At 44.0% G+C, this 26910-nt stretch overlaps 1 protein-coding gene and 1 long non-coding RNA gene across 8 annotated transcripts; one reads left to right on the top strand and one right to left on the bottom strand.

Annotated features, from left to right (window-relative positions):
* Positions 1-311: 311 nt before the first annotated feature.
* LOC123088175 (uncharacterized) lies at positions 312-16850 on the bottom strand. 7 transcript variants are annotated; one of them, XM_044510360.1, is made up of 18 exons: positions 16221-16850; positions 14732-16136; positions 12815-13593; positions 7884-8300; positions 7649-7813; positions 5664-5776; positions 4939-5540; positions 4640-4786; positions 4373-4498; positions 3003-4276; positions 2634-2832; positions 2415-2507; positions 2046-2275; positions 1864-1936; positions 1487-1588; positions 1265-1285; positions 1048-1104; positions 312-751 (listed from the first exon to the last, which is right to left on the bottom strand). In XM_044510360.1, the coding sequence occupies exons 8-18, from the start codon at positions 4751-4753 to the stop codon at positions 602-604; spliced, it is 2439 nt and encodes an 812-aa protein (XP_044366295.1). In that variant the 5' UTR covers positions 4754-4786; positions 4939-5540; positions 5664-5776; positions 7649-7813; positions 7884-8300; positions 12815-13593; positions 14732-16136; positions 16221-16850; the 3' UTR covers positions 312-601. The 7 variants fall into 7 exon arrangements, with proteins under 7 accessions (XP_044366295.1, XP_044366294.1, XP_044366296.1 ...); XM_044510359.1 differs by having other exon boundaries at positions 12801-13593; XM_044510361.1 differs by lacking the exon at positions 7884-8300.
* LOC123088176 (uncharacterized) lies at positions 8195-9412 on the top strand. Its single transcript, XR_006441714.1, has 3 exons — positions 8195-8394; positions 9001-9099; positions 9226-9412. It is a non-coding gene; the product is annotated as an uncharacterized lncRNA (long non-coding RNA).
* Positions 16851-26910: the final 10060 nt, after the last annotated feature.

Below are 26910 nucleotides of genomic sequence, written 5' to 3' on the forward strand. Positions count from 1 at the left end.
TCGTCGCTACCTCGACGACGTCTGCCTCGACTCGCGTTACGCTAAGACAGGGTGGCAGTGGTGTCACGTGCTCGTCTCGGCGTCTGTCGTTGCTACCGCATTTGGTATATTTGGTTATTTACTAAAATCTCCTTTTGGTGGAGAAGGGTGGATTGTTAGTGTAGATGATTTAGAAGATATAATTGGTGGGCATGTATGGTTGGGTTTTATTTGTGTATTTGGCAGAATATGGCATATTTTAACCAAACCCTTCGCATGGGCTCGCCGTGCATTTGTATGGTCTGGAGAAGCTTACTTGTCTTATAGTTTAGCTGCTTTATCTGTCTTTGGTTTTATCGCTTGTTGTTTTGTATGGTTCAATAATACAGCTTATCCGAGTGAGTTTTATGGACCCACCGGGCCAGAAGCTTCTCAAGCTCAAGCATTTACTTTTCTAGTTAGAGACCAGCGTCTTGGAGCTAATGTGGGATCCGCTCAAGGACCCACAGGACGGTGTTGCCAATTAATTTGTATCTGAACAAAAAGATCAAGAACTTGCGTTGGACAAAAATGTCATCACTATCCAAAAAAAGGATATATAAGAATGTATGTGTTTTCTATACTAAAAAGCAAAAAAAAAATTAAAATAAAAACAGTATTTCGCCAAAAATAATCCTCTTATCGATGAATCATTCTCATGTGTACGGCGTTTTGCCATCCTTGGGTGATCCTCCGGGAGCTTAGGGTCGTGATTTAGTCCTGTTGGGATGATCTGCATACAAAAGAAAATGTATTTTAGTGGTGACAAAAATCTCTAGTAGACCATTGGAAAAAGAAGATGAAGAAAGTTTGAATGGAAAAAGGAAAATGAGGGGACAGGCATGGTTTCAACTTCCCAGTATAAATTCTAACCTATTTGTATTAAAAAAAAGCTTAACTATTCAAAAAAAATGATCTATATATAATATATTTCGGTATTTGGTCATGTGGCTTCCCTAAAAAAAATGTAAATGGCAAAAGGGCAAGGATTCCAGTACTGATTTTGTGAAGTATTCTTAAGAATCTGACCTTTTCCAGCCAGATGTAGTTAACATTGTTCTGCAACAGGACCCCATGGAGAATACCCTGGAGTCTGTGAGATTTATGTTCATGAGAAAAGGAAGAGAAAAAGGTTAGAAAATCATGGGGGAATGCATGCAAACTTGGAAAAACTGTAAAAGAGAAAAAAATCTGTTTGCAAAAAAAAAGAGAAAAATGAACGGAAATTTCCTTTAGTCATACGTACCGAGTAGTCAAATGGAACACCCTGCAGGAAAGAAAAATGCATAGAAAAAAAGAAAGTTATTTTTTCAATGAAAGAAGAAAGTTTAAGAACATTGTGAATAACTAAAAGAAAGCAAAAAAATAAACGATGTAGCAAAAACCAGCTAAATAAAAAAGAGGTGGGGTGTGTGTGCGTGTGTGTGTGTGGGGGGGGGGATTATTAAAGAGATAAGTCAATACTCACATATTTTCTTAAGATTTCTTTGGTTTCTGGCATCAGTTTTTCATTGCAAGGGTGAGCAACCATGTAGTAAGTTAGACTCTCGCGCAGGCTCTTTGCATGCTCCTGTTTTTGTTTTACATAAAAATAACAGTTAACTGGAAGTAAAAAAGGAAAAAACATGTTATATTGGTGTAAAAACGCAGCAGGATATAAGAATAAAAAAAGATAAACACCTGTGAGAGACTAAAAAAAATGAGCCTGACAAAAAACATAAAAAAGGATGAGGTTTTAAGCAGCAAAAAGTTGAGCTACATTACATGGATATGCGATGTGTGTGTTATCAGTTGAACAAAAAAATAATACAAAAAAGACGAAAAGGGGTGGTTGCTATGACTTACGGGTTCGAAACACAAAGTGTTGTCTCCATCATGTCCTTGTACCAACTTCATTGTGAAGATCCCACTGTCTGCCCTGCAATTCATAATTATGTTTTTCACATCACTGAAGTTAGATGAAAAAAAATACTGAAAAGGATCATGCATAAAATTGCTTGAGTATTTCAGTCGTTGGATTGCATTACTCTTTAGTTGAAGAGCACACACTCCGGAAAGACACACCCATGTCAGTCACATTTAGTTGTGATCTCTTGTATGCCAGCTTGAAAGCCGCTTTGAAATTCTTGATTACAAGCTGAGCTTCGTCAGCAATCAAGTCGATTCTGTTGTTTGGGCAGAGGACTTCGAACAATTTCTTCCTAAAGTTAGCAACAACCGTGTACCAGAAACTGTATGAGCTTAAAGGTAAAAACACCTGTACATTGATCCAAAAATAAAACAAAACAAAATTAGCACAAAACGCCATGGTGACTTTTTACTGAAAAATAGAAAAGACATGGGACTTGCATGGAGACTATAAATTATATGGCTTGTTTACTGGACTACGAAAATACCATGTGAATTCGGTCAAGATGGAATCCTATCATTGTCTCCCTCAGGTGAACAGATAACGCCAATGGAGTTTCAAATGCATTTTGGAATAATTTCTGGAAAAATTTGACCGGATCAAAGATGCATCAATGGCACCAAGAAGGGAGGGGGGCTCGCAAAAAAGAAACAGAGCATTGGATGAAAAAAAAGTATTGTCTGCACATATTTATGTTTCTACTTACAGCATTGTCGCATTCGACATAGTATCTTGACCAGTAACTTCGCGGGAGAAGATTGAGCCTATCCTTTTCGGTTTGCTCGGCCATTACTGCTTTTCCCAACATATTGATCACGTACTTATTGACCCGGCCATACACTTGCATGCTCAGGCCAAAAACCCTATGTTCAACCCATGTCGAGCCCATTTGTACTATTCTTGGGCTGCCACAAAATGAAAAATATGGAAAATTCAGATGGGAAAGAAGCTTGATGGGAACAAAAAATAGGAATGAAAAAGGACAAAAATATTCCTTGTTATACAGACAGTGCATCCCCATTGAGGAGAAAAAAGGAAGAAAAAACAAAAAAAGAGGAGATTGTTACTGAGATACCTCTTTTGCCTTGAATGAGGTGGTATTCGTGACACAATGTCGCTGAAAACAGCACTTTCGACTGGATTTGAGGTGAAATTGCAACAAATCTCATTGGGCTTGATCTCTGATATGTGGATGTCTTGTGTAACTGATGTGGTATACTGAGTTTGTCTTTGTTGTGAAAACCACAATTCCTCAATCCTATCGGTAGACTCGATCAACTGCGCTACCATATCAGGGTCGTCCCATGGGAAGTCTTTGTTGGTAGCTGAAGAGGTGCCATGGACCGGTGTTTGTTGGATCTGACCAAGATTAGCGTCGCTTGATGACTGATCTTTCTGGTGTGATGATGCGCTTACAGTTCCTAAAGTGTGTGGCATCTCATGATGAATTTTGCTCGACAGCTCATCTATGTTCTGAAACATCCTTGCCCTTTTTTTCAAAGCAACGCAGTTGTCAGCCGTCTCGTTTAAGGACATGCATGTCGTCCTTTTGTTTCTATTAGTGATGTCCTCTGTCGTCCTGATAGGGTCACTGCTGGTTGGACCTTCACTACCATCAACCTTGGTAGAGACCTTCCATTCTTCAAACAGATTGAGCTCCCTGCAGGTTAATAAATCTGGCTCTCGTGGACTCAGCGGTCGGTGCCAAAATGCTTTCTCGTCAAGAACATAAGAAAGCAAGCTAAAAGTGTGGGTAGGTTCAGCCTCGGTATCTCCAACCTGCACCTTCTGTGGGTACATCCCCTCCAATGCTTCCGTGCAGCGCGGCAGGTCTGGGTCGGTCGAAATTGGTATTGTGTCAATTATTCGAAGTAGGCTTTCAACGTTGGGTACCCTGGCATTGGCACATGCTTGTTTGTCCCATTCCGCCAAAACTTCATCACTTGTATCCTCAAAACTCAAGAGCACGGGTACGGGGGCTTTGTTGTTCTTCCTTTGTACTTCAGACAATGGCTTTGTTTCTTCAGCTGTAAAAACGTGCTCTGTTTCCTGCCCTGAGCCACATTCTGCCCCTGTTTTTGCTTCAGGCTTATCCTGTTTTCTTTCAGCCAGTGTGGTACTTGTCATTTGCAAGCTGGAGTGGCTACCACAAGGAACCGTCGGAGCCTCTGAAATGGGCACGCAACTTGAATCTTTGTCTGTGCTATTCTGTTTTTTGCTAGGTGATGAAGAATGCATTGACGACATCAGTTTCAGCAGGTTCATAAAGTTCTTGGCGAGTACATTTTGCATTGAATCAAAAAGCTCGCTCTGCATGCTATGCATAATCTTTGGAAGCTCGTCTAAAACCTGAAATTTGTAAAAAGAAAAATGTAAGAAAGCAAATATATTTTATTAAAAATAAAACTGAATGCTGCACCTCTAAAAGACAAAAGTAAAAAATACCATCTGGTGGTTTTCCTCTGGAACAATTGAGAGGGTGAACTGCAGGAGTTCATCATACGAGGCACCTAGTGTGACTTTTGGCTGTCTGTTGATTTGACCGAAGGGTGTTTCCGAGACACGCTTTGTCTGCCATAAGTTTTGTTATGTTTACACCATGTCAGAATCATAGGGGGTGGCTGAGAGAAACCATCTTTCTTCAAAGGAAAAGTGCGAGGGATGGTTAAAACCTCAAACAAAAGGATTTGCGTGTTCACAAAAAATAATTACCGGGAGCTTGCCGTAAAGCAATTTATCGCTGCTTGTGCAGTCCCGCCTTTCATATTCTGCTACAATTTCAGACGTCCAAAGTGAAATCCGTGGCCGCTTGCTTGTGACCGGCATGATGTCGGTGTCAAGAAATTCAAAGTATATGATCTGCGCAAAGAGGATGAAGAGCAAAAAAGAGATGAAAAAAGAAATAGTGTGCTTGAAGAAACCATATATATATTCTGTCAAAGAGACGTATGTGGATATGAAAGAGAGAAAGAAAAAAAGAAGTATCCATAATATGCTTTGTATCTACACACCTGAGTGTTAAGATATCCCCGCCGAGCACCGTTGTGGCTCCAGCCTTGTAGCTATCAATTGACGCCACAAGCTTGTCAAGGACAGCCATGCAGAAGTCGAATGAGCCAATCTGTTCAGGGTCTTCCAGAATGTGGTAGTAATCTGGACTAGCAGCCCCATGGCTTGAAGGGCAGAGGAGCACGGTGAGCGCATACATTGTGAAAATCCTTTTGAATGAATCTCCATCTAGCCCAGGTTGTATCAAGTTATCCAGCTCGTTTATGGTTGGGTAGTTTCCTTTGCATTTTGTCTGTTGAGCAATCAGTGATCTAAGTGCTGGGTTTTGCTTCTTCTCTATGGTTCTGCTGCCAAGTGGTATCCCCAGGACCTGGTGTATGCAGTAGGGTGTGATTGTGAACTTGAACCCATTGGGGAGTTCAATAGCCCTTGAGGGTACATCAAAGTTTGATGCCAGATAATGAACGACACCGCGCGGCAGAGTATCACATTTTAGGTCAAGCAGATGATCCAGGCCCATGCTACGGGCAAGCTGCCTTTGATCTAGAGTTACACGCTGCGCCGTCGCCATGAATTTCCGTAGTGAGAGCTTTGTTGCAAAATCCTGTAAACAATCATTTATTAAGAAAAAAAATCAGCGAGTGCAAGGAATATAAAACATTTCTGCAGTGAAGAAAGTGATCAATTGAGATAAATTATGTAAATGCAAAAATTAAAAGGAACTCACTGCTCTTGCCTGCTCAGCCATGGTTGATATAAAAATCTATTGGTTGGATGTATTGAAGAAAGCCAACAATTTCCTTGTTCCCTTCGAGTTATTAGCAACTCCTAATGCCAAATCTGAAATCCGAGAGAAGATTATTCATGATTATGTGAGAACTATGAAATGACAATACTCAAAAAGGAAGTAATTAAAAAAAGTTATGCGTCATTTGGTGTAAAAAATGTGAAAAGACCATGCTTAGCATCTTTATATTAAAAAATGTATGAAAAGTTAACAAAAAGTAACAATGATCATCTTTAGTGCAGTACAGCATGCTGAGCATTGTTAGTTTGTTTTTTATGAAGAACAAAGGTCAAACATGAGTACTATAAAAAAATTACTCTGATAGGCTGTGCTAAGGATAAGATGTTTCTTGAAGCCTAGGTTGATTACTACGAAAAATAAAAAACAGCAGATAGGTAGCAGAAATTTATACTAGAGAACAGGTAACACATGGTTAGTTGAGCAAGTAGAAGCAACACTTCATTATCGCAATTAAAAAAACAACTTCGGCTACTGGGAGGAGGGCAAAGTCTCGTATCCTTTCCACTCATAAACAAATGCAGAAGGAAAAAAGTGCCTGCACTTTTAACACATCTCTGCTCAACACCCGGCAAAAAAAAGTTGATGAAGGTGCACATCAGGAAATAATTCTATGTGCTTGTGAGGACAAGCTGTGTTGATCAGTGCTTTCTGTTGCTCTGCTTGGGTCCTAAGACCACAAGAAAAGCATATGCATCCATGTTCAGGCTCCTGTTTCTTAGAGAATTGTTCAGGTCAAAGTGGCAACTAATCACCACAAGGCGCCAAATGCTAACCTGTGTGTATTGATGCACTCAGTGGCCCTCATGCAAACACAGTGACCCACTGTGCATTTCCATATACATTACTGCAATAAATAAACCAAAGCAAATGCAGCAGCTCAACACGAACCCTGAATAAATTGGCCATTCTGACTGAATAAGTGAATATGTATGTAGCCACTAGCCTTTTTTCCCTGCGCCATCCACAGTGCTCCCAGAGGTGAGACAAATTCATCCACACAATGAAACCATATGATGGATCATGCATGCACCACAACAGCAACATCACAGATCAAAACAGACACATTCATGCGCCTGATCTCCCAAGCATCATATCTCAAGGCCGGCCCAAGCACTGGATGAAGACTGTTGAGGGGCAAAGATTCAGAGGTTGTGTCAGCCAGTGGCGTTGCCCAACACCACGCTCAAAGGCACACGCCACACACAGCCACAGCCACAACACAGCATGCATAAACACTCCGTCACACACACACACAACCACATAAGAAGCATTCAAAAGAACAATCAATGGGAAGGGGATGCAGGGCATGACCATTTAAGGAAGCATCCTTGAATAAACAAATGGGGGCCAGATTTTGGATTCAACACCTGAATTTGTGAAAATGCCACCTTTGGATCAGAATACGCAACCAAAAATGAATACAACAATGCACAATCAGTCCAACATTCCCAAACAAAATGCTGAATTCTGATTTAAACTACAGCTTTTCTAAGATGTAACTTTACAACTGGTGATCAGCCGCATGGTCTTGATTATTCTTCATTTGGATTATGTAAGCATATATTAATATGCTTGGCATGTTAAAACAGTCAGGTGTATTTGCTTTAATCATAATCCACATAAAGATGGGGATTAGAGCAATGACATATGAGAAATATACCTATATTTTCCACTGCTCCCCGTTGCTCTTAAATTTGATGTATATTTAGATGACGAGCTAAGCAAGTATTAGGCAAAAACAAAAAACATACTACAGAATACACATGGGTCTCATCCAGCAGTGGGGTGTGTGGGAGAGGGTTGGAATCCTTTCGGATCTGAGGAAGGCGTATGCTAAAATGGTAAAAAAATATGGTCGAAATAGGGGACGAGAACGACGAGAAGGGCGTGAGATCCAGACTTACTCAGTTCGTGATGGCGTTCCTGTAGAGCTCCCGCAAGGTGATGGGGAACTCCACCGCCATCCTCCGTCCTCAAGTTCCCCGTCCGCCCACCGGATTTGGTTGTTGTTGCCCCGCCTGTGGATCCGCTGACGGGAGAAGCCGACGCTGTGCGCTAGTCAATTTGGACTGAAAAAAAAGAAGCAATGGAAGATAGAAAACAGGGGGTCCAGTGAAAACAAATCAGTTTTGTCCTTACCCTTTTAGTCCTTCCGCGCCGTCCAGATAGGTGATATAGAATAAAAATAAACTATGGGGATAAATCTGAAAAGAACCACATCGTCTTCAACCTCAGAAACCCCTAACCCCCCGTGATTAGAGAGAGAAATCGGGATCAAATTCAGGTCGTGATTCTTTGCACCGGCCGAAACTTTTCTTGGGGGAGGGGCGGATCTTTAGACAATTAGCTTGATTCCCCTCTCCCCTTGCTACAATCTTGGCGATCCCATCACGTGTCATCGCCCAGCCCCCTTTCCCATCACACACAGAGCCAAAAAAATTTGGGGGGGTGGGGGGAAAGAAGAGAGGAAGCGATCTTGGCTGCAGTTGTCGAGCACATAGCTAGGTAAGGATGGCTCGTCATTGATACAGCGAAGCACCCTTGCTGAGAGCAAAACTAAAACAAAAGAGAAAGGGATCAAAAAAGAGGAATTGAGCAGGAGGGCTTCGCAAAAAAAGGCACAGGAAAAAAAAACAAGACCAAAAAAATGGTTAGTTCTCCTCCACCATTTTCTTTGATTTTCTCTTCCATTGTGAAAATCCCTTTACATTTTATCTGCTTCTCTGATTAGTAGTTAAAAAACAAACATACCTGATTTGGGGATCAACCCCGATAGAAAAGAACAGAGTGGGTGAAAAGGAGCAAAAATATATGTTGTCCATGATGGTTTTCTGTCCCAGAAACTTGATGTATATATCAAATGTAAAGTCCAGGACGTGTTGAAAAAAACCGTGATCATTCAATAATAGCTTAGGAACGCTGTTACATGACAAAGAATGCATTGTACTTATTGAGCCATTTTGAAACTGCTGCTATGTTTACAGAACCATGATTCTCGTGGAAGAAAATTAAAAAGAAAATGAACACAGGATGTTGTTCTGGCACTTTCTTTCTTCAGTTTCGACAGCAAAAAAGAATGCACCAGGATCTTGAGGATTCTTTCTATCTGTAGGAAATATATATAATATGTAAGCGGAAAAAATATTAAAAGAAGAAATGAACTGGATATGTGACTTCGAACAATGCACATTTATGATTTTGCAGGAAAAACACAAGTGACTATTCTAATTTGCATTTCTTTTTTCTTCCTTTTCAGATGACCAGTGCTGGTGTGGTCTCTCCGCTAGTAAGAGAAATGATGAATGCTGGTTCATCAAGCATGCCAGTGCACGTTTTACTGGAAAGATTTACACAGGTATCACCCCGAACCCCCTCTCTCTTTAATAATTCTTTGTAGCAAAAAGCAAGAGGTTCAATAAGTAGGGAAATGCTAACGCTGCTACTCCCCTCCTCCCCGTTCCCTCTCGCGGAACAAAAAAAGTCATTTGTGCAGAGGCGTCGCGCTAGAGAGGAGCAAGAGAATATTCAAGAGCTTGCGGCAGTTGAGGCTAGCATAAATTCGGCGAGTCATTCAGCTAATATTGCTTTTGGCATGGCGGAGACAGGGGCTTTCGCGGGAACAGATCCTCATGAGCATAAAGAACCTGCACTGTTTGATTTAAACGAGGTACAAAAGAAACATGACTTTGAGTACCTATGGTTTGATGAACAAACACAAGCTGCATGCATGCTATTTACTATCAAAAAAGAGATAAAAATGAGGAGCTTATAAACACAAAATGCTTTTCTATGTGCCGCCCCCAGGCTATTGATGCAGATGAGGATGGTCTCAATGCAGCAGGCACTTCGGTTGATGATGTTCTCGACATGGATACAACAGAGTCACATGAGCAAAGGCAGCCACCACTCTTCGACTTGAATGAGGTATGAAGAAAAGGAAACTATGACTCTTATGGGATGTTTTGAAAAATGCACAAGTTTGTGAGGTGTACCTATCTAAAAATAACCAAAAAGAGAAAAATACTTATAGAAAAAAGGAATTGCATCTGTATGTTTTTTCCAGGTTATGGATATACATGAAGATGAGCTTGCTGAGGGTGGAGACGTTGCTTCCGCAGTCCACCAGTCGCAGCAAGGCCCGAATCCGGTGGATGGAGCAGCTGTAGCCACGGACCAGGGAGATTCGGTGCTGGATGGTGTGGAACAGACTGATGGTGTGGCTGCAGACCCAGAGCTTCAAAGTGCACTTGAACCTGAGCCCCCGACAGCCAAGGAACATGATATGGACCGAATGTTTGGTAATGGTGATTATCCATCTGTTCGGGAAATCATGGAAGCTCCTGCGCCGGAGCCAGGTCTTGAGTTCGATTCAAGGGACCAAGCATTCTTCTTTTTCGCCTCATATGCCCGGCGTGTGGGTTTTGCGGTAAAAAGGGACACCACATATGAGTCGAGGGTTTCAAAGCAGATAAACAAGCAGTCATTCAGCTGTAACCGGAGTCGGGCAAATGCGTGCAACGACTCTGCGCTGAGGAAGAGGATGACTTCCAGAATCAACAGGACAATGTGTCCAGTTAAGATAATAGTGAAAGAAGAATCTGGACGATGGGTTATAAAATCCACAAACCTTGAGCACAATCATGAGCTGTCTCCTAGTGAGTGGCTGGTTAGGTTTATGAAGTGCCACAAAAGGATGTCTGAATCTGACAAGGCATTGATTGACATTCTTCAAGAAAGCAGAGTGCCCCCCAGGAAAGTGATGACCATATTCAGGAGGATGATGGGGAGCTTCAGAGGAGTACCTTTTGATGCTAAGTATCTGAGCAACCGCAATGCAAAGAAAAGACTTAAACACAAGAACAAAGACATTGAGGAGCTGCTGAAAATTTTCAAGAGCGTTGAGGAGAAGATGCCAGGTTTCAGTTACCAGCTCCAGGTCGACGCACACAACACCGTTAGAAGTGTGTTTTGGACAGATCAGATAGGTAGAGCAAACTACAGCCAGTTTGGGCAGTTTGTCTCTTTTGATACCACCTATTCCACAAACCAGTACAATATGCTATTTGCCCCTGTGGTTGGCGTGGACAACTATGGAAAGACTGTCCTGTTTGGTGCGGCATTGTTAAAGGATGAGAAGGAAGACACATTCAGGTGGCTGTTTCGAGCATTTCTGAGGTCGATGGGGGGTCTGCACCCGCAAACCATAATAACAGACCAGGATGTCGCAATGCGGAATGCTATACGTGCTGTCATGTTGCACTCAACCCACCACTTCTGCAACTGGCACATCCAGAGGAAAATGAAACAGAAACTAGTCCCTTTCTTTGCTGCCCGAGGAACTTTGCATGCAGAGCTCCGGGGCCTAATCAGGAACTCGTTCACGCCTGAAGAGTTTGAGAGCGGATGGCACGCTCTGTTGGAGAAGCATGATGCTCAGGATGAAACCCACCTAAAGCGGTTGTTTGAAATCAGAGATGAGTGGGTCCCTGCGTACGACATGGACAAATTTTTCCCATTCACGTCATCAACTGGGAGGAGCGAGAGCACCAACTCTCTGTTCAAAGGCTACGTCCTGCGAAAGGACTCGATTGCGACGTTTTTCAACCAGTACCAGATTGTTCAGGAAAAGAAGCATAGCGACCTTGATCGACTGAGAGGGAAATCAAAACTGAGAGAACAACGTTACTGGAGTTACGACCCTATGGAAAGAGAGGCTGCAAAGATATACACACCACCAATATACGCCAAATTTGTGGAAGAGATGAAAAAAACCACAGCTTACAGAGTTGAGGTCGTTGCTGCTGCTGGTGAAACAAGAACATTTCTTGTGACAAGGCGTGGCGAATACCAGGGCGCAGAGTTTTCAAAGAGGATATACACTGTGTCAATATCACCTGATGATGTCTACCGCTGCTCATGTTCCAAGTTCAATCGGGACGGTTTGCATTGCTGCCACGTCCTAGCGGTAGCAAGACACATTGGGTTGAGTAGCCTCCCTGAAAGCTTTATAAATCCTAGGTGGACAGTAGCTGCAGGGCATGTGTTAGCTATGATGACGGATGGAAATGTTGGTCAAAATGGACAGAGAACACACTTGACAGTCAGGCATTCTATAGTCATGAGCCAGGTGTCGGACGCATTGTCAAACGAATGCACGGACGACGGGTCGTACGACCTGTTCGTGGAAGGAATTGGTGAGGCAATAAACAAAGTCAGGTTAGACAAGCGGCTCCGCCAAGAACAACAACTCTCAGGTGGGAAGCGACGGTGTATTGATGATCCTCAGCAACTGAATGTTGATGCCAGGCAGGAGGGGGATGGCGACCTGCATATCCCTACGCAGGTGCATCAAAACATTGTGTCTACCATTGGTGCGTCTAGCATGGGTGGCGCTGAGGTGCATCAAACATTTGGGTTGAGAGACCCCCCGCTGTCACGCACAAAAGGTTTCAACCTTTGTGATAGGCCAAAGTCCATGTATGAAAAGGCTTCTAATAAGCTTAAGAAACAAAAAGCAGTGAGGAAGTGTTCCAAGTGCAGGCTGCCAGGCCATAAAAAGCCACAATGCCCCCAAAATAATCCGGTAATGCTTAAATATTCTAGACTAGCAGTGTTAATCTTATAGGATTTGTTATGGCTATCATATTTTCTTATATATAAAGTAGAAGGGACTAATTCCCTTTATCTGTCCTCCAAAAACAGGTGACATAACGCAACGTCGTGGGCAGAGAGCTACAACGCACATAGGATGCTACGGGAAAGAAATGGAGGCAATTATCTTCTTGGGGCACTTTTTTTTTTTGCATGGTGGCGCAGAGAAAAACGATGAGCATTTTTACTTGTGTGTATGTTACCGAACCTGATACTAGCAGGAAGAAAAAGTGGACGAAAAAAGGAAGTATCTTGTAAGGCCTGTGTTGTCGTTTTAGTTTGAAAGACTACCTATAAAAAGATATTTATGCTGTAAGTTATTGACATTTACGCTGTAAGTTATTAACCAACGAAAAAATCAGGGAATGAAAAGAAATAGAAGGGATGTTCTTCAAATGATGTTACCATTGCTTAGATACGTTTGATGCAACTGTAATGTCGTTTGACGACTCCATAATCCCATCCGTTGTGTGATCGCCGCTCTGAGGAACAAGGATTGACGTGACAGAAGATCATGTCGAACCAAGCCTCCTCTTCCATTTCCCTCTCAACTTAGCTCATATGGATGACATAACAGATCCAGACGAAGCTTGCAATAGCAGAGCGGTAATACAAAAATAACTCCTATTGCGCCGCTACATTGAGTAGAACTTAGTAAAAGCAGCTTTCATCCTACGACCCGGCACAGGTTTGGGCAGACCGTCGAGCAACGGACAGGTGAAGGACTCATGGTTGAAGGTCCACTTGGAGCCCGACCACATAAAGATCCCACCGTTCTTTGAGTCTGTGTCCATATTCAAACGCATACTGGAAAAAAGGCCTTGGCAAAAAACTTTTCGTCATCTTAATTGAATCCGGCAGAAAGGGTCATCCTGGGGATCGGCCTCCACTTTCTGCCATGGCGTATGGAACCAATGAACTAATTCTTTGGTCGCCCAGTTGCCTCTTCCAATGCTTTGTGTACTGTCAGGCGGAGAAGAAGAATTTGGGAGTATTTCACTTCCAATACCTTGGGAGCTTCCCTTGCTGTACAAGGACATTAATGTACTTAAATCCATGCCATCTCCTCTTTGAGAACTCAGGCCATAGTAGCTCTGCAAGCTGCTCATTGCAAACTCGGCCTATTCCCTGTGTAGACTTGTCGCAATCTAGTAAATTCACAATGTCCCTGTTTTGCTGAATGTTCGGAGGCCACGCTCTGAAAAAAAACAGAGAATAGGTTAGAACAGACTATTATATTTACATACCATGTACAGTTGTACACCAACTTAAATAGTCAAAACATGGGTGAAGCATCGTGATGCAAAAAGCAAGGAAGGAAACACTAGACCCTAAACAGCGACAATATTATGAACTGCTAAAAATGAGTTGTCTTTATCTGACAAATAGTTTGGACTTTGAAAATCAGCGTGAACAAGAAAACAGGTTGCAGTTAAATATGTAACTGACCAAAAATCAACAACAATGAAACTTATGGACTCTGTGCTACAGCATGGAAGAGAAAAAAACCAAAAACACAAGGAACACAGTAACATTAGGAATTCTTCTAGCTTAATGCTCATGTACATACAGATTGTGCTCTATCTCTGTTGTTTTGAATAATGTTCAGAGCTCAGTTTCTTTGCACAGATGTTCAGAATTCATACAATAATTTGCTACAGAAAAACAACACGTTTTTCAGAGAATTAGCTCATTCTCTTAACAATGAAAGCTGCTGATTTCCTTGCAAATGTTCAGTATTTATAGAAATAACTTGCTATAGGAAAACAAAACAATGTTCAGAGAATTAGTACATTCTTGAACAATGGCTACAGAGAAACAAACAATGTTCACAGACTTAGTATATTCTAGAACAAATGCCAGCTGCTTATTTCTTTGAATAGTGTTCAGAATTTCATCCAAAAAGATCCCCCCTACAGAATAAAAATGAACTGCTAGTCTCAGTTCATTACTGAAAAAATGTCATTGTTTCAGAGATGCATTTAGGGATTTCCTTTTCCAATCTCCACAGCCGGTTCAGATACTTTGTAAGGATTTCCGCAGAGATGCGCCCCCGAGCACTACTACGTTGTGCTCCGGCGTCAACGAAAGACGAGACTGAGGCGGATGAGTTACGACATGAGACACACCAATTGAATCATGCCATAGATTCGCTGAACGGGGTTGGCTTCCGGGGGGCAAGGACCAAAATTGTGAAGTATCAAATGGTAGACATGAAGATGCACCAACAAATGCAGGGCCTGGCTGCATCATATGAACTGTCGCTTATACTCTGACTTGGATGGTTGTGGGAAAAATGGCAAAAGGTAAATTAATGGCAAAAGAATTCAATTTACCCGTGTCCTACTCCTTTGAACCAATCGAACCAATCCGCTCCGGTGGCCAAATCTAAGAACAAAAACCCCTGTCAGTACTCGCACTTTGACCAGCAAGAAAAACAGAGTGACAAAATTCCAAGGAGGATGGCCCCCGATACTCATGCTGATGCTGCCACATTTCACATTTGGTTAATGCATTAACAAATTAGTCATGGGGCCTGGATTTGGGCCCTAAATCTTAGGTTTTCTAATTGCTAACATAAACAAGTAGGAGTATAGTAAACAAAAGCAAGATAGGACCCAACCCACATTGAGTGAGTAAACACTAAACATTTTTCCGGCTACCAGATGATGCCAAAAATAATTTTATGGCTTACGAGATTCAAATGAAATCACACATATAAATTGATATCTAGTGTGTGAAGACGATTATCGGCAAGACAATGCAGTAGCTACATAACATGGTTAACTGATAAAATATATTTGTCGAGTTCAAACCAACGCTCATTTAATCCCTGATTTTATCCTGGTAATTTTGACTGGCTTAGAAAAAGGTCTAATAGACAGAGGATGGCTTAGAAAAATCCTATTTTTGTGAAACAGTAAGCAATCCTCTTTTCTGAGCACAGAGCCACTAAGGTGGCCTGCTTTTCTTCAGTTTTGAGATCCATATTGCTCCTATTTTCTTGTACAGCATCCTCACAGGATTAGTCCTTTCAAAGAAATTAAATCATCTTCTTCCTTCTTCCTGTTACCAGGACTGTTGGTCCTTCTGTTGCCAGGAGAATTTGACTTCTTCCTGTTACCAGGACTTTTGGTCCTTCTGTTGCCAAGAGAATTCCACTTCTTCTTTTGCTTCCCTTTTTCAGATGGCACATGAGCTTCATCAGGACTCAGAGCAGAATCATGCAACTCCTTGCTGTTACCACGACGCCTGTGCCTTCTATTGCCAGGAGAATTTGACTTGTTTTGCTTCGTTTTTTTAGATGGCACATGAGCTTCAATAGGACTCGAAGCAGAACCATCTTCCCCCTTCTTTCTGTTACCTCTGCGCCTGTGCCTCCTGTTGCCAGGAGAATTCAAGGATGGCCGGGATGCTCCATGTTGCTTCAGCTCTTGATCGCCTTCTTCAGATGGCAACTGCACTGCAACAGGACAAGAATTCTCTTCTTCCTTGTTCTTCCTTTGTTTGTTGGCAGAATCATCACAGAACGATGCACTTCCGACATTCTTAGGCTGCTGTGTCAGCAGGGCTTCAACATATGGACTATCAGCATCATCATCCTTACCCTCAAAGAAATTAAATCATCTTCTTCCTCCTCATGCTGAAAATGAGCAAAGGTGTGCCTGAACCTATCCATACTAGTTTCATGATAGCAGAGGTGCCAAAAAATCGACATCCATGTGCTGCTCCCTGTCAAATCTGGGTGTTCGTGAGCACAGAGAAGGTGGCCGCCATCAGCTATGAACTCATCGGAAGGAAGAGGGATTGGGGGGGGGGGGGTACCGGGACATCCTCGGAGCCGACGCGGACGCGGCTGGGAAGCTTGGTGATGCCGGTGGGGACGCACAGCGGGAGGTCGAGCCCAAGCATGAGGACGTACGGCCGCCGGACAAACACCGCCTCGCCGTATTGGCCGCTTCCGCCCCTGGACATCGCGGCGGCTGTGCGGCCGGTCCGCCTTGGCCCCTGCCGCCCGTGCGGACGCGGCGCCTCGCCGTATTCACTGCTGACCTCGCCGCCGCTCGTGCGGCCGCGGCGCCTTGCCCTATTCGCCGTTGACGTCGCGGGGGCTCGTGCGGCTGCGGCGCCTCGCCGTATTCACCGCTGACCTCGCCGGCACTCGTGGGGCCGCGTCGTCTCGCCGTATTGGTCGCTGCCGCTAGGGAGGAGCCGCCGGCGAGGAGGGGAAGCGGCAGGGCAGAGTAGGGAGGCGAGGCGCCGGGGATAGTGGGCTGCCGCGAGGAAGGAGCGGCCGGTGAGGAGGGGAAGCGGCAGGGCAGAGTAGGGAGGCGAGGCGCAGGGGATAGGATAAGATGCGGTGGTCGAGTGGGTTTTCCCAAAATAGAAACTAGCAGGAAAGGGAAAGGGAACAGAACGTGCTCCACGCGCGGTCGGAATCGATCGCCGCCGCGATCGATCGCCAAGGAGTGGTTTCGGTACTTAAGTAGGTAAAAATATGCAACCAACTTACTATATAAATGACAATTTAATTTAAAAAATGCAAAAATAATAAGGTCATTTAGATTTGTGGTTTATTAAAAGTTGCAGATAATCAAAGTTTGGTCAATAGAATTACTATATTCTTTCAAAAAGAAAAAAAGGGCCACGTCGATCACATATTTCAGTAGTATTTTTTTTTGCGTGGACGTATTTCAGTAATATACGCTATCCGCGCGATGGATCAGATCGCCCTGTCTCCTGTCTGGTGGAGTGCCATGGATCACACGCGGGTCTGGTGGGTTGCGTCGTGCGAGATCTCCTCCCCTTTTCCTTCGATCAGTTTTTTCTGTTTCCTTCGCTCCTTCTTTCCCACGATCTGGTGCTCCTTTTCCTTTTTCCTTTTCAAACAGAAAAAAACTACCTCGATCCCCTGTTCCGCCGCCATGCGACCCGAGCGCTGGCTGCATCCAGCAGCCACATCATGGCGGCGCGACGAAGCATCCCACGCCGGCGCCTCCCTGTCGCTACCCTCTCCCTCTAACCTTGCTCCGCCACCTGCCGCTCTGCGCCTTCCGCTCGTCAGCCTCCTCCTCCCTGGATCTCGGCTGGTCGATCTTGCCAGTGGGTGCGTGGCTGGACCGCCCGACACCTCAACTCCGGCGCCAACGGGCCTGCAGCAGCTCTCCCCCGGTCAGCCGTCCCTCTGCTCAGCGCCGCCCGGACTGGCTCGCCTGTCTCCCTTGCGACCAACGACCTGAACAACAATAGTATGATTATCCCCCATGTTTCCCACTGTATTTTTCATTGCAAGTGCATCAAAATTAGATACAAAATACATCACATGGGCATTAGTACTGTGCTATACATACAACATAAGGATGCTGTTTTTAGTTTGAAAGTAGCAGACCAATTTTCTATTGTTTGCTATTTTATTGGCAGCTACTTTCATGCTCTTCCACATCTGCAGCAATCAGATGGTACAGGCAAATAATAAGATAGAAAACCCAGGCAAATTTCAAAACTGAATCTGATGAACATGAATGCCGTTCATATACTTCAGTTCAGTTCAATATGTTCCCTGCTCATGTGCTTGTATAATCGCAAAGCTGCTGTCTCCGGCTCCTTGCCTTAAGATGGTGTTGCTTCACACCGTTCAGTATGCCCCTGTTCACTAAATTCAGGCACACGTGGTCTCTTCTTTGGCTCTCATTACTTTGGTAATCAATTGTCCTCTACCAAAATCTGTTAAACTTCTATTTTTTTTTAATATGATGCTTCTTAGAACTACTATACCAGATTCAGTTTGACTACAATCTGGAAGGCATAAGAACAAGATTTTCACATGGCACGCTTTAGAGAAATAATGCAAGTGACAGAAGATCTTCTAAAGAACGGGTGACAAAGGTAATAATAGATCTGGAAGAATTTTCAGACCATGGGATTAGGGTAATATTGTTTTGGCTTTGATTTGGCCATCCCTGTCCTGATCAAATGATCCCTTAAATTAAAAACAAAGAAATCGTCTCAAAGAAAACAAAGTAGCACTGACTGAGCTATTTATGCATTAGCAAACAGTACTTTTAGTTAGAACCATGATTCTAAATACCGAACCTCAAACCAAAGAGAAATTAAACAAAAAACACACTGAATGAGAAGTCATGGAACATAAGCAGAAACACACATCATCTTTAATTGAGTGAATCATTCAAATCAAAGCATCTATAAAAATTCACATATGGCTGCAACCATTCAACTGAAACTCCTAAAGTAAAATTGCATGGCAAGTATCATACACTGAATCAAGTAAAGAATCAAGCAAGTATCTTGAACCTGATATGTAGCGTGAGGTATGTAGAACCACACAGTCGTGGCCGTTAGTAGCATAAAGGTATGCTATGTTCTTGAGCATAAGTTAAACAATCTGGTTGTTAGTTTTGAGCCGTGATATCTTCACTGTCTCTCTCTGAATTTCTGTTTTTGCATTATCTAGGCAACTACTCCCTCCGTCCCATAATATAAGAACGTTTTTTACACTACACTAGTGTCAAAGACGTTCTTATATTATGGGACGGAGGGAGTACTAAACTGAACTTATTTAAACTCATGTCACATATACTACCATTTGACAGTAGTACTATTTCTTCTTCCATCAACCAAATTTTGCTTTACAATGTATAAATGATGATGAAGGATCCAATGTTGATGTTTTAGTCATAGAAAATATAAAATCTGTTGAGTTTGAAGATGTCCAGTTCGAGTCTGATGATGATACGGATGATGACGATGCTTACGTAAATGATGGCCATGTTGCTCCTTTGGGACAAGAAGAATCGGATGGTGACCAGGGGTTCTTTGTAGTTTTTAATCCCTTGGTAAGGTGCTTTTCACATGTTTAAGCCATGAATATAAGTTCCTGAACTTTTTTTATGGTTACCTACAAGTAGTATCTCTGATGTGAAACAGGTTCAAACAAGGCACCCCTGCATGGTGTGATCTGTTGTGGCAAATGGGAATAGAAGCTAGTGCCCAGCACTAACAGTTTCGTGATGAAGAGAAGAAAAGAGTAGTTATTGTTCTTTTAGTGATGTTGCTATTTTGACAGTGATGCTATGTACACATTGTTGCTATGAACTTGTGGTCTTTTAGTGTTGTCGCTATTTTCATTAATTAGCTGTCAACTTATGGTCTTTTGTGTGAACAATCTATACAAGTATGGCTGCGTGTGCTGTCATGTTGAAACATGTGTTGTACTCCCTCCGTCCGGAAATACTTGTCATCAAAATGAATAAAAAGGGATGTATCTGGACGTATTTTAACACATAATTTTATATGGAATCTCCTTTCTTATTAACAGCACACATAAATACATACAATCACATCAAGCAAGATAATTTTATATGGAATCTCCTTTTTTATTAACAGCACACATAAATACATCATACAATCACATCAGGCAAGATACAAAACAATTAGGAAGAGAATTTGAGGATTTGCTGCTCAGTTCTCACGACTCACCTTTGTGAGAAGGCACTTAGCTTGCCGTCTTTCCGGTGCCGAGGACGACCTTGCTACCTGAGGAGGTCAGTAGGGCAAGTGGAGGAGACCCTGGCGGTGCAAGAAACCCTAAAGTGAAGGGCGTTCGTGAGTGTGCAACGCTTAGCACGCGTGTAAGCGAGCGTTCCTCCAAGTTGTCGTACCACCGATGTCCACTTTGCAAGATATGTGACTAAAATGCAACTTAGGTGCAAGTTGTGGTACCTAATGTGTTAATACCTTTTTAAACTAGTATGCCCCTTTAATCAGATCCTGAAAAATAGTATAATAAATAAAGGAAAAAATCAGGAGCACTGTAGAGAATATCGTTGCAATATCCTGCTCCATTTTGGCAACACTAGAGGATTGTTGCATTATGTTGTACGTATTACCATGGATGCTCAATTTGTCACAATATGTAATAGTTATTGCAACGCAACGAAGGTGAGGCAAAAAGTCACCCTGTTACAACCAATACATGCTTTGTTGCAATACTAAGCCACGTTTTTTGCAACAGTATCTATGACTAGCGCCACATGTCAGAGTTGTTGCAATATATGTCTAAATATTACCACAAAGATGTACTTTGTCGCAATACCTACTCTTTATTGCAACAAGACGCCCAATTCACGCAACGAGACGAAACTGTCGCAATATCACTACCATATTACAACGCCAATGCAGCTTGTGGCAATACATGGCTTCTATTGCAACAAAACGAGCACTTAGTGCGATGAAACGAAATTGTGGCAATATGTAGATCCTATTACCACGAACTCGAATTTTGTGGTAATATGTCATTCTATTGCAACAAAAGATAGTTGTAGCAATATTTTTTGTTGCAATAGACCGGAATCCTTGTAGTGTCCTCAGCAGTCGGCGACTCGTCCGACAGTCGGAGCCATCCAAGATGAATTCCCCGAAGAGCACGGAGCTTACATTGTCTTCACAAGCCAGGCTTATGACAGGCGCAGCCGGCGCCAGCAGTACCAAGAAGTCAATGCTGTCGCCTTGAAAGTCCCAGAGTTCATGCATTGGTCTGAGAAGCCCATCAACTGTAGCCGAGCTGACCACCCGGAGCTGATGCCTTCTCCAGGTTCCTATGCCCTGGTGTTGGATGCCACCTTTGCAACAAAGAGGCGAGTTGCTCGTTTCTCCCGAGTCCTGATAGATGGCGGCAGCAACATCAACATCCTTTACCGCGATACCATGGAGAAATTGAACATCAAGGCGAAGCAACTCCAGCCCAGTCGAACCGTTTTCCATGGTATCGTGCCCGACCTTTCCTGCTCACTAATCGGCAAGATCAAGATGGATGTCCTCTTCGGAGATAAAGATCACTTCCGCCACGAAGCAATTTGGTTTGAGGTGGTGGACCTGGAGAGCCCTTATCATGCATTACTTGGTCGACCTGCTCTGGCCAAGTTCATGGCAGTGCCTCATTACGCCTACCTCAAGATGAAGATGCCGGAAACTAAGGGCATCATGACCATAGCCGGAGACGACAAGAGGTCGTCCGCCTGTGCCGCGGCAAGCATTCGGCTGTCGAGTTCCTTGTGATCGCCGCAGAGAAGAAGCTCCTTGACCGGGTTGTGGCCATGGCCGGCAAGTAGCCGGACTTGTCACCAGACCCCAAGGAGTCGGAGACCCAAGACTCCTTCCAGCTGGCCAAAAGAAACCAAGAAGATACCCTTGGACCTGGACCACCCGAAGAGGTTGTTGGGGTTCGTAGTAATTTTAAAAAAATTTCTACGCACGCACAAGATCATGGTGATGTATAACAACGAGAGGGGAGAGTGTATCCACATACCCTCGTAGACTGAAAGCGGAAGCGTTAGAACAACACGGTTGATGTAGTCGTACGTCTTCACGCCCCGACTGATCAAGCACCGAAACTACGACACCTCCGAGTTCTTGCACATGTTCAGCTCGAGGACGTCCCTCGAACTCCGATCCAGCCGAGTGTCGAGGGAGAGTTCCGTCAGCACGACGTCGTGGTGACGATCTTGATGTTCTACAGTCGCAGGGCTTCGTCTAAGCATCGCTACAATATTATTGAGGAGCACTATGGTGGAGGGGGGCACCGCACATGGCTAAGAGATCAATGATCAATTGTTGTGTCTCTAGGGGGTGCCTCCCTCCCCGTATATAAAGGAGTGGAGGAGGGGGAGGGGGCCGGCCACCCTTGGGGCGCCCCATGGGGAGTCCTACTCCCACCGGGAGTAGGACTCCCCCCTTCCTCGTTGGAGTAGGAGAAAGGGAAGAGAGAAGGAGAAGGAAGGAAGGGGGCGCCCCCCTCCCTAGTCCAATTCGGACTAGTCCATGGGGAGGGGTGCGGCCACCCTTTGGGGCTTTTCTCTCCTTTCCCGTATGGCCCATTAAGGCCCAATACGAATTCCCGTAACTCTCCGGTACTCCGAAAAATACCTGAATCACTCGGAACCTTTCCGAAGTCCGAATATAGTCGTCCAATATATCGATCTTTACGTCTCGACCATTTCGAGACTCCTCATCATGTCCCCGATCTCATCCGGGACTCCGAACTCCTTCGGTACATCAAAACATATAAACTCATAATATAACTGTCATCGAAACCTTAAGCGTGCGGACCCTACGGGTTCGAGAACAATGTAGACATGACCGAAACACGTTTCCGGTCAATAACCAATAGCGGAACCTGGATGCCCATATTGGCTCCGACATATTCTACGAAGATCTTTATCGGTCAAACCGCATAACAACATACGTTGTTCCCTTTGTCATCGGTATGTTACTTGCCTGAGTTCGATCGTCGGAATCTCAATACCTAGTTCAATCTCGTTACCAGCAAGTCTCTTTACTCGTTCCGTAATACATCATCCCGCAACTAACTAATTAGTTGCAATGCTTGCAAGGCTTATAGTGATGTGCATTATCGAGTGGGCCCAGAGATACCTCTCCGACAATCGGAGTGACAAATCCTAATCTCGAAATACGCCAACCCAACGTGTACCTTCGGAGACACCTGTAGAGCTCCTTTGTAATCACCCAGTTACGTTGTGACGTTTGGTAGCACACAAAGTGTTCCTCCGGTAAACGGGAGTTGCATAATGTCATAGTCATAGGAACATGTATAAGTCATGAAGAAAGCAATAGCAACATACTAAACGATCAAGTGCTAAGCTAACGGAATGGGTCAAGTCAAACACATCATTCTCCTAATGATGTGATCCCGTTAATCAAATGACAACTCTTTTTTCCATGGCTAGGAAACATAACCATCTTTGATAAACGAGCTAGTCAAGTAGAGGCATATTAGTGACACTATGTTTGTCTATGTATTCACACATTGAAAGAACATGCGGTGCCCTCATGTTTGGTTTTGGTAATTGATGACAATCTCTATGGACTAATGGTTGCCTTGAGTTATATTTAAAGGTTTTGTCCATAGGCTTTTCTTGAAGTCCATGTGTTGGTTTCAAGGAGTTTATGAGTTGACCAAGGTGTTATTAAGGAATTATCCAAAGATTGGTCATGTGAGTGTTGAGCTTATTTCAAGCATGTCTTGAAGAAGAAGATTGTCTGATCATTCATGTTTACCTTTAAGACATCATCCAAATGAAGAGAGTTGGAAAGATTCAAGGTTGATCAAGACTAAGTCAAGATTGAATCAAGTTGATCAACACACAAAGCGTACAAGATGTACCGAGAGGGATCAAGCGATCCCATGGTATGGTAAGCATTGTCAATTACGCTTTGTGAACTAACCCATGATCTTCGTGAGAGTTTTTTGTGGGGTTAGGTTGTGATGTGCAAGTTCAAGTGAAGCATCACGAAGAGATCAAATGCTTGAAGCTTGCCGTCCATTGTGGTGACAATGTACTTGTGAAGATGTGCGGAAGAGTGGCTCACCCATAGTGGAGTATGGGGGAGCAATCAACTAGTCTTCATCGAGCCAACGCAATCAACAAAGGTGGTCCAACTTGAGGGAGTAAAGATCGTCATCATCTATCTCAAGTGGACCATGTGCAAGGCAAAGGTTTGCCCTTGATAGGTTTTCCTTTTTACCGGTCTCATGATGGTAGTTGGGAGACCGGGTTTTAGGTTCGATTTCCGTACTATCAAGGGGGGCTCTCGATGAGTAACTTGATCGTATCATTCGTAGAGAGCTCAAACCATTGCATCCTTGCATCATCTTTTTGGTTCTTGTTTGGTTCTTCTCCTTGTGAGATTTGGAGCTTATGGTCATTTTTATGACAAGGTTGTGTTCATCAAAAACGGAGTTCTCATGCATCTTCTATGATGTTTTCGATGTTGGAGGGTATGCCGGTTCTTCTCTATTGGATGTTTCACTCCTTTGTTCGTTAGGCATATCTCCCCTGCCTCTTCTTACTATAACCAACAAGCTCGCTGTTTTGATGCTACTCGTTGTCTTGTATCCAACAAGATTGAGTTTGCTCAATTCAGAGCTCATATGAAGAAGTTATGGCAGTTCTGTTTTTCTCCCTGCGGTAGTACCACGGTGGCAGCGGTAGTACCGCTTGTAGCGTCAAGCGGTAGTACCGCTCCAGTACCGCTCTACTACCGCCTAGATTTTGGGTCTTGCACTTTTCGTGTCGGGTTTAGCAATGGTTGCACGGTAGTAGGGCACGGTAGTACCGCCTATAAGGGGTAGTACCGCTCCGGTCGGGCGGTAGTACCACTACTGCTTTACTGCCGCCATACTCTGCTCTGCCCTGCCTCATTTGGTCCCGTGTTCTGCCGCAAGGTTCATGTTTTGTTGCTCCTTTTCCCTACTTCTTCTGCCCGAGCGATAGTACCGCTCGTTGAGCGGTAGTACCGCTCGTGTGCGGGCTGAGCACATAATGGTTGGATTTTCCCCCTCCTATAAAAGGGGGTCTTCTTCCCCAATGAACCTTATCCTTTGAGCTCGTGTCCTTCCCCCATTGTTTACCTTCTTCGAGCTTGCTAACTCTCAATCCCTCCATGGATTCTTGCTAGTTTTTGAGGGGAAAGAGAGAGGAGATCTAGATCCACATTTCCACCAGTCACTTTCTCCTCTATGTGAGGGGAACCCATTCGATCTAGATCTTGGAGTTCTTGGTGTTCTCCTTCTTGTTCTTCCTCTCATCTTCCTCCCTAGCATTAGTTGCTTCGGTGGGATTTGAGAGAGGAGGATTTGGGCACTCCGTGTGCCCTTGCCATTGCATTTGGTGCATCGGTTTGAGTTCTCCACATGATACGTGGAAGTTACAAGTTGAGCAGCTTATTACTCTTGGGTGCTTGGTACCCTTGAGCTTGTTACTCTTGGGTGCTTGGACACCCTAGAGCTTGTTCCTCTTGGGTGCCTTGGCGCCCTAGACGGTTGGTGGTGTTCGGAGCTCAATCATTGTGGTGTAAAGCTCCGGGCAAGCGTCGGGGTCTCCAATTAGGTTGTGGAGATCGCCCCGAGCAATTTGACGGGTACCGGTGACCTACCCCAAGGGTTGCCAAAGTGTACGGGTTCGGTGACCGCCCCCAAGGGTCGCCATTTGTACGGGTTCGGTGACCGTCCTCAAGGGTCCCTTAGTGGAATCACGACATCTTGCATTGTGCGAGGGCGTGAGGAGATTACGGTGGCCCTAGTGGCTTCTTGGGGAGCAATGTGCCTCCACACCGCTCCAAATGAAGATTAGCATCCGCAAGGGTGTGAACTTCGGGATACATCGTCGTCTCCGCGTGCCTCGGTTATCTCTTACCCAAGCCCTTTTCTTATGCACTTTACTTTGTGATAGCCATATTGTTCTTTGTCATATATATTGCTATCACATAGTTGCTTATCTTGCTTAGCATATGTTGTTGGTGCACATAGGTGAGCCTAGTTGTCTTAGGTTTTTGTGCTTGACAAATTAACCGCTAGGTTTATTCTGCATTTGTTCAAGCCTAAACCGTAATTATTTTAAAGTGCCTATTCACCCCCCTTGTAGGCGACATCCTCGATCTTTCACACATGTATTATGTTTCCGGTTAATACAATTATAGCATGAATAATAAACATTTATCGTGATATAAGGAAATAAATAATAACTTTATTATTGCCTCTAGGGCATATTTCCTTCAGAGGTTTGCTCTTGTAGGAACTAACCTTGACAACAAATAGGAAAGCGAGCTCATCGATTTCCTCCATGAGAATCGAGATATCTTTGCATGGTCCCCCAAGGACATGCTGGGTGTTCCGACGAATTTCGCCGAGCACAAACTACATGTCAGAGCAAATGCAAAACCAGTCAAGCAACCCCTCCTCTGACTGTCAGAAGAAAAGAGAAGAATTGTTGGTGAAGAGATAGCCCGGCTCCTAGCAGCCGACATCATTATGGAAGTGTTCTTTCTAGAGTGGCTTGCCAATCCAGTCCTTGTACTGAAGAAGAACAACAAGTGGTGCATGTGCATTGATTATACCAGCCTCAACAAAGCTTGCCCCAAAGATCCATTTGCTTTGCCTCAGATTGATCAAGTGATAGACTCCACAGCCGGATGCGAGCTGTTGAGTTTCTTGGATGCCTACTCAGGGTACCATCAGATCAAGTTGAACCCGGCCGACCGCCTGAAGAATGCCTTCATCACACCATTTGGAGCCTTCTGCTACCTGACCATGACATTCGACTTGAGAAATGCCGGTGCCACTTTTCAGCATTGCATGCAGAAGTGCCTCCTCAAACGGCTCGGCAGAAATGCCCATGTCTATGTAGACGATATTGTGGTGAATACGAAGAAGCGTGGTACCCTTCTGGAAGATCTCAAGGAAACATTTGACAATCTGCGCCAATTTCAAATCAAGCTCAACGCCAAGAAATGCGTTTTCAGAGTACTAGCCGGCCAGCTCCTTGGCTTCCTGGTCTCTGAACGCGGCATTTAGTGCAACCCTGTGAAGATCAATGCCATCGAGAGGATGGAGATACCCACACAACTGCGAGACGTCCAGAAGTTCACGGGGTGCTTGGCATCCCTCAGCCGCTTCATCAGTCGGCTGGGAGAGAAGGCT

This window comes from Triticum aestivum, chromosome 4A (assembly GCF_018294505.1).
Source record: "Triticum aestivum cultivar Chinese Spring chromosome 4A, IWGSC CS RefSeq v2.1, whole genome shotgun sequence".
Taxonomy (NCBI): Eukaryota; Viridiplantae; Streptophyta; class Magnoliopsida; order Poales; family Poaceae; genus Triticum; species Triticum aestivum.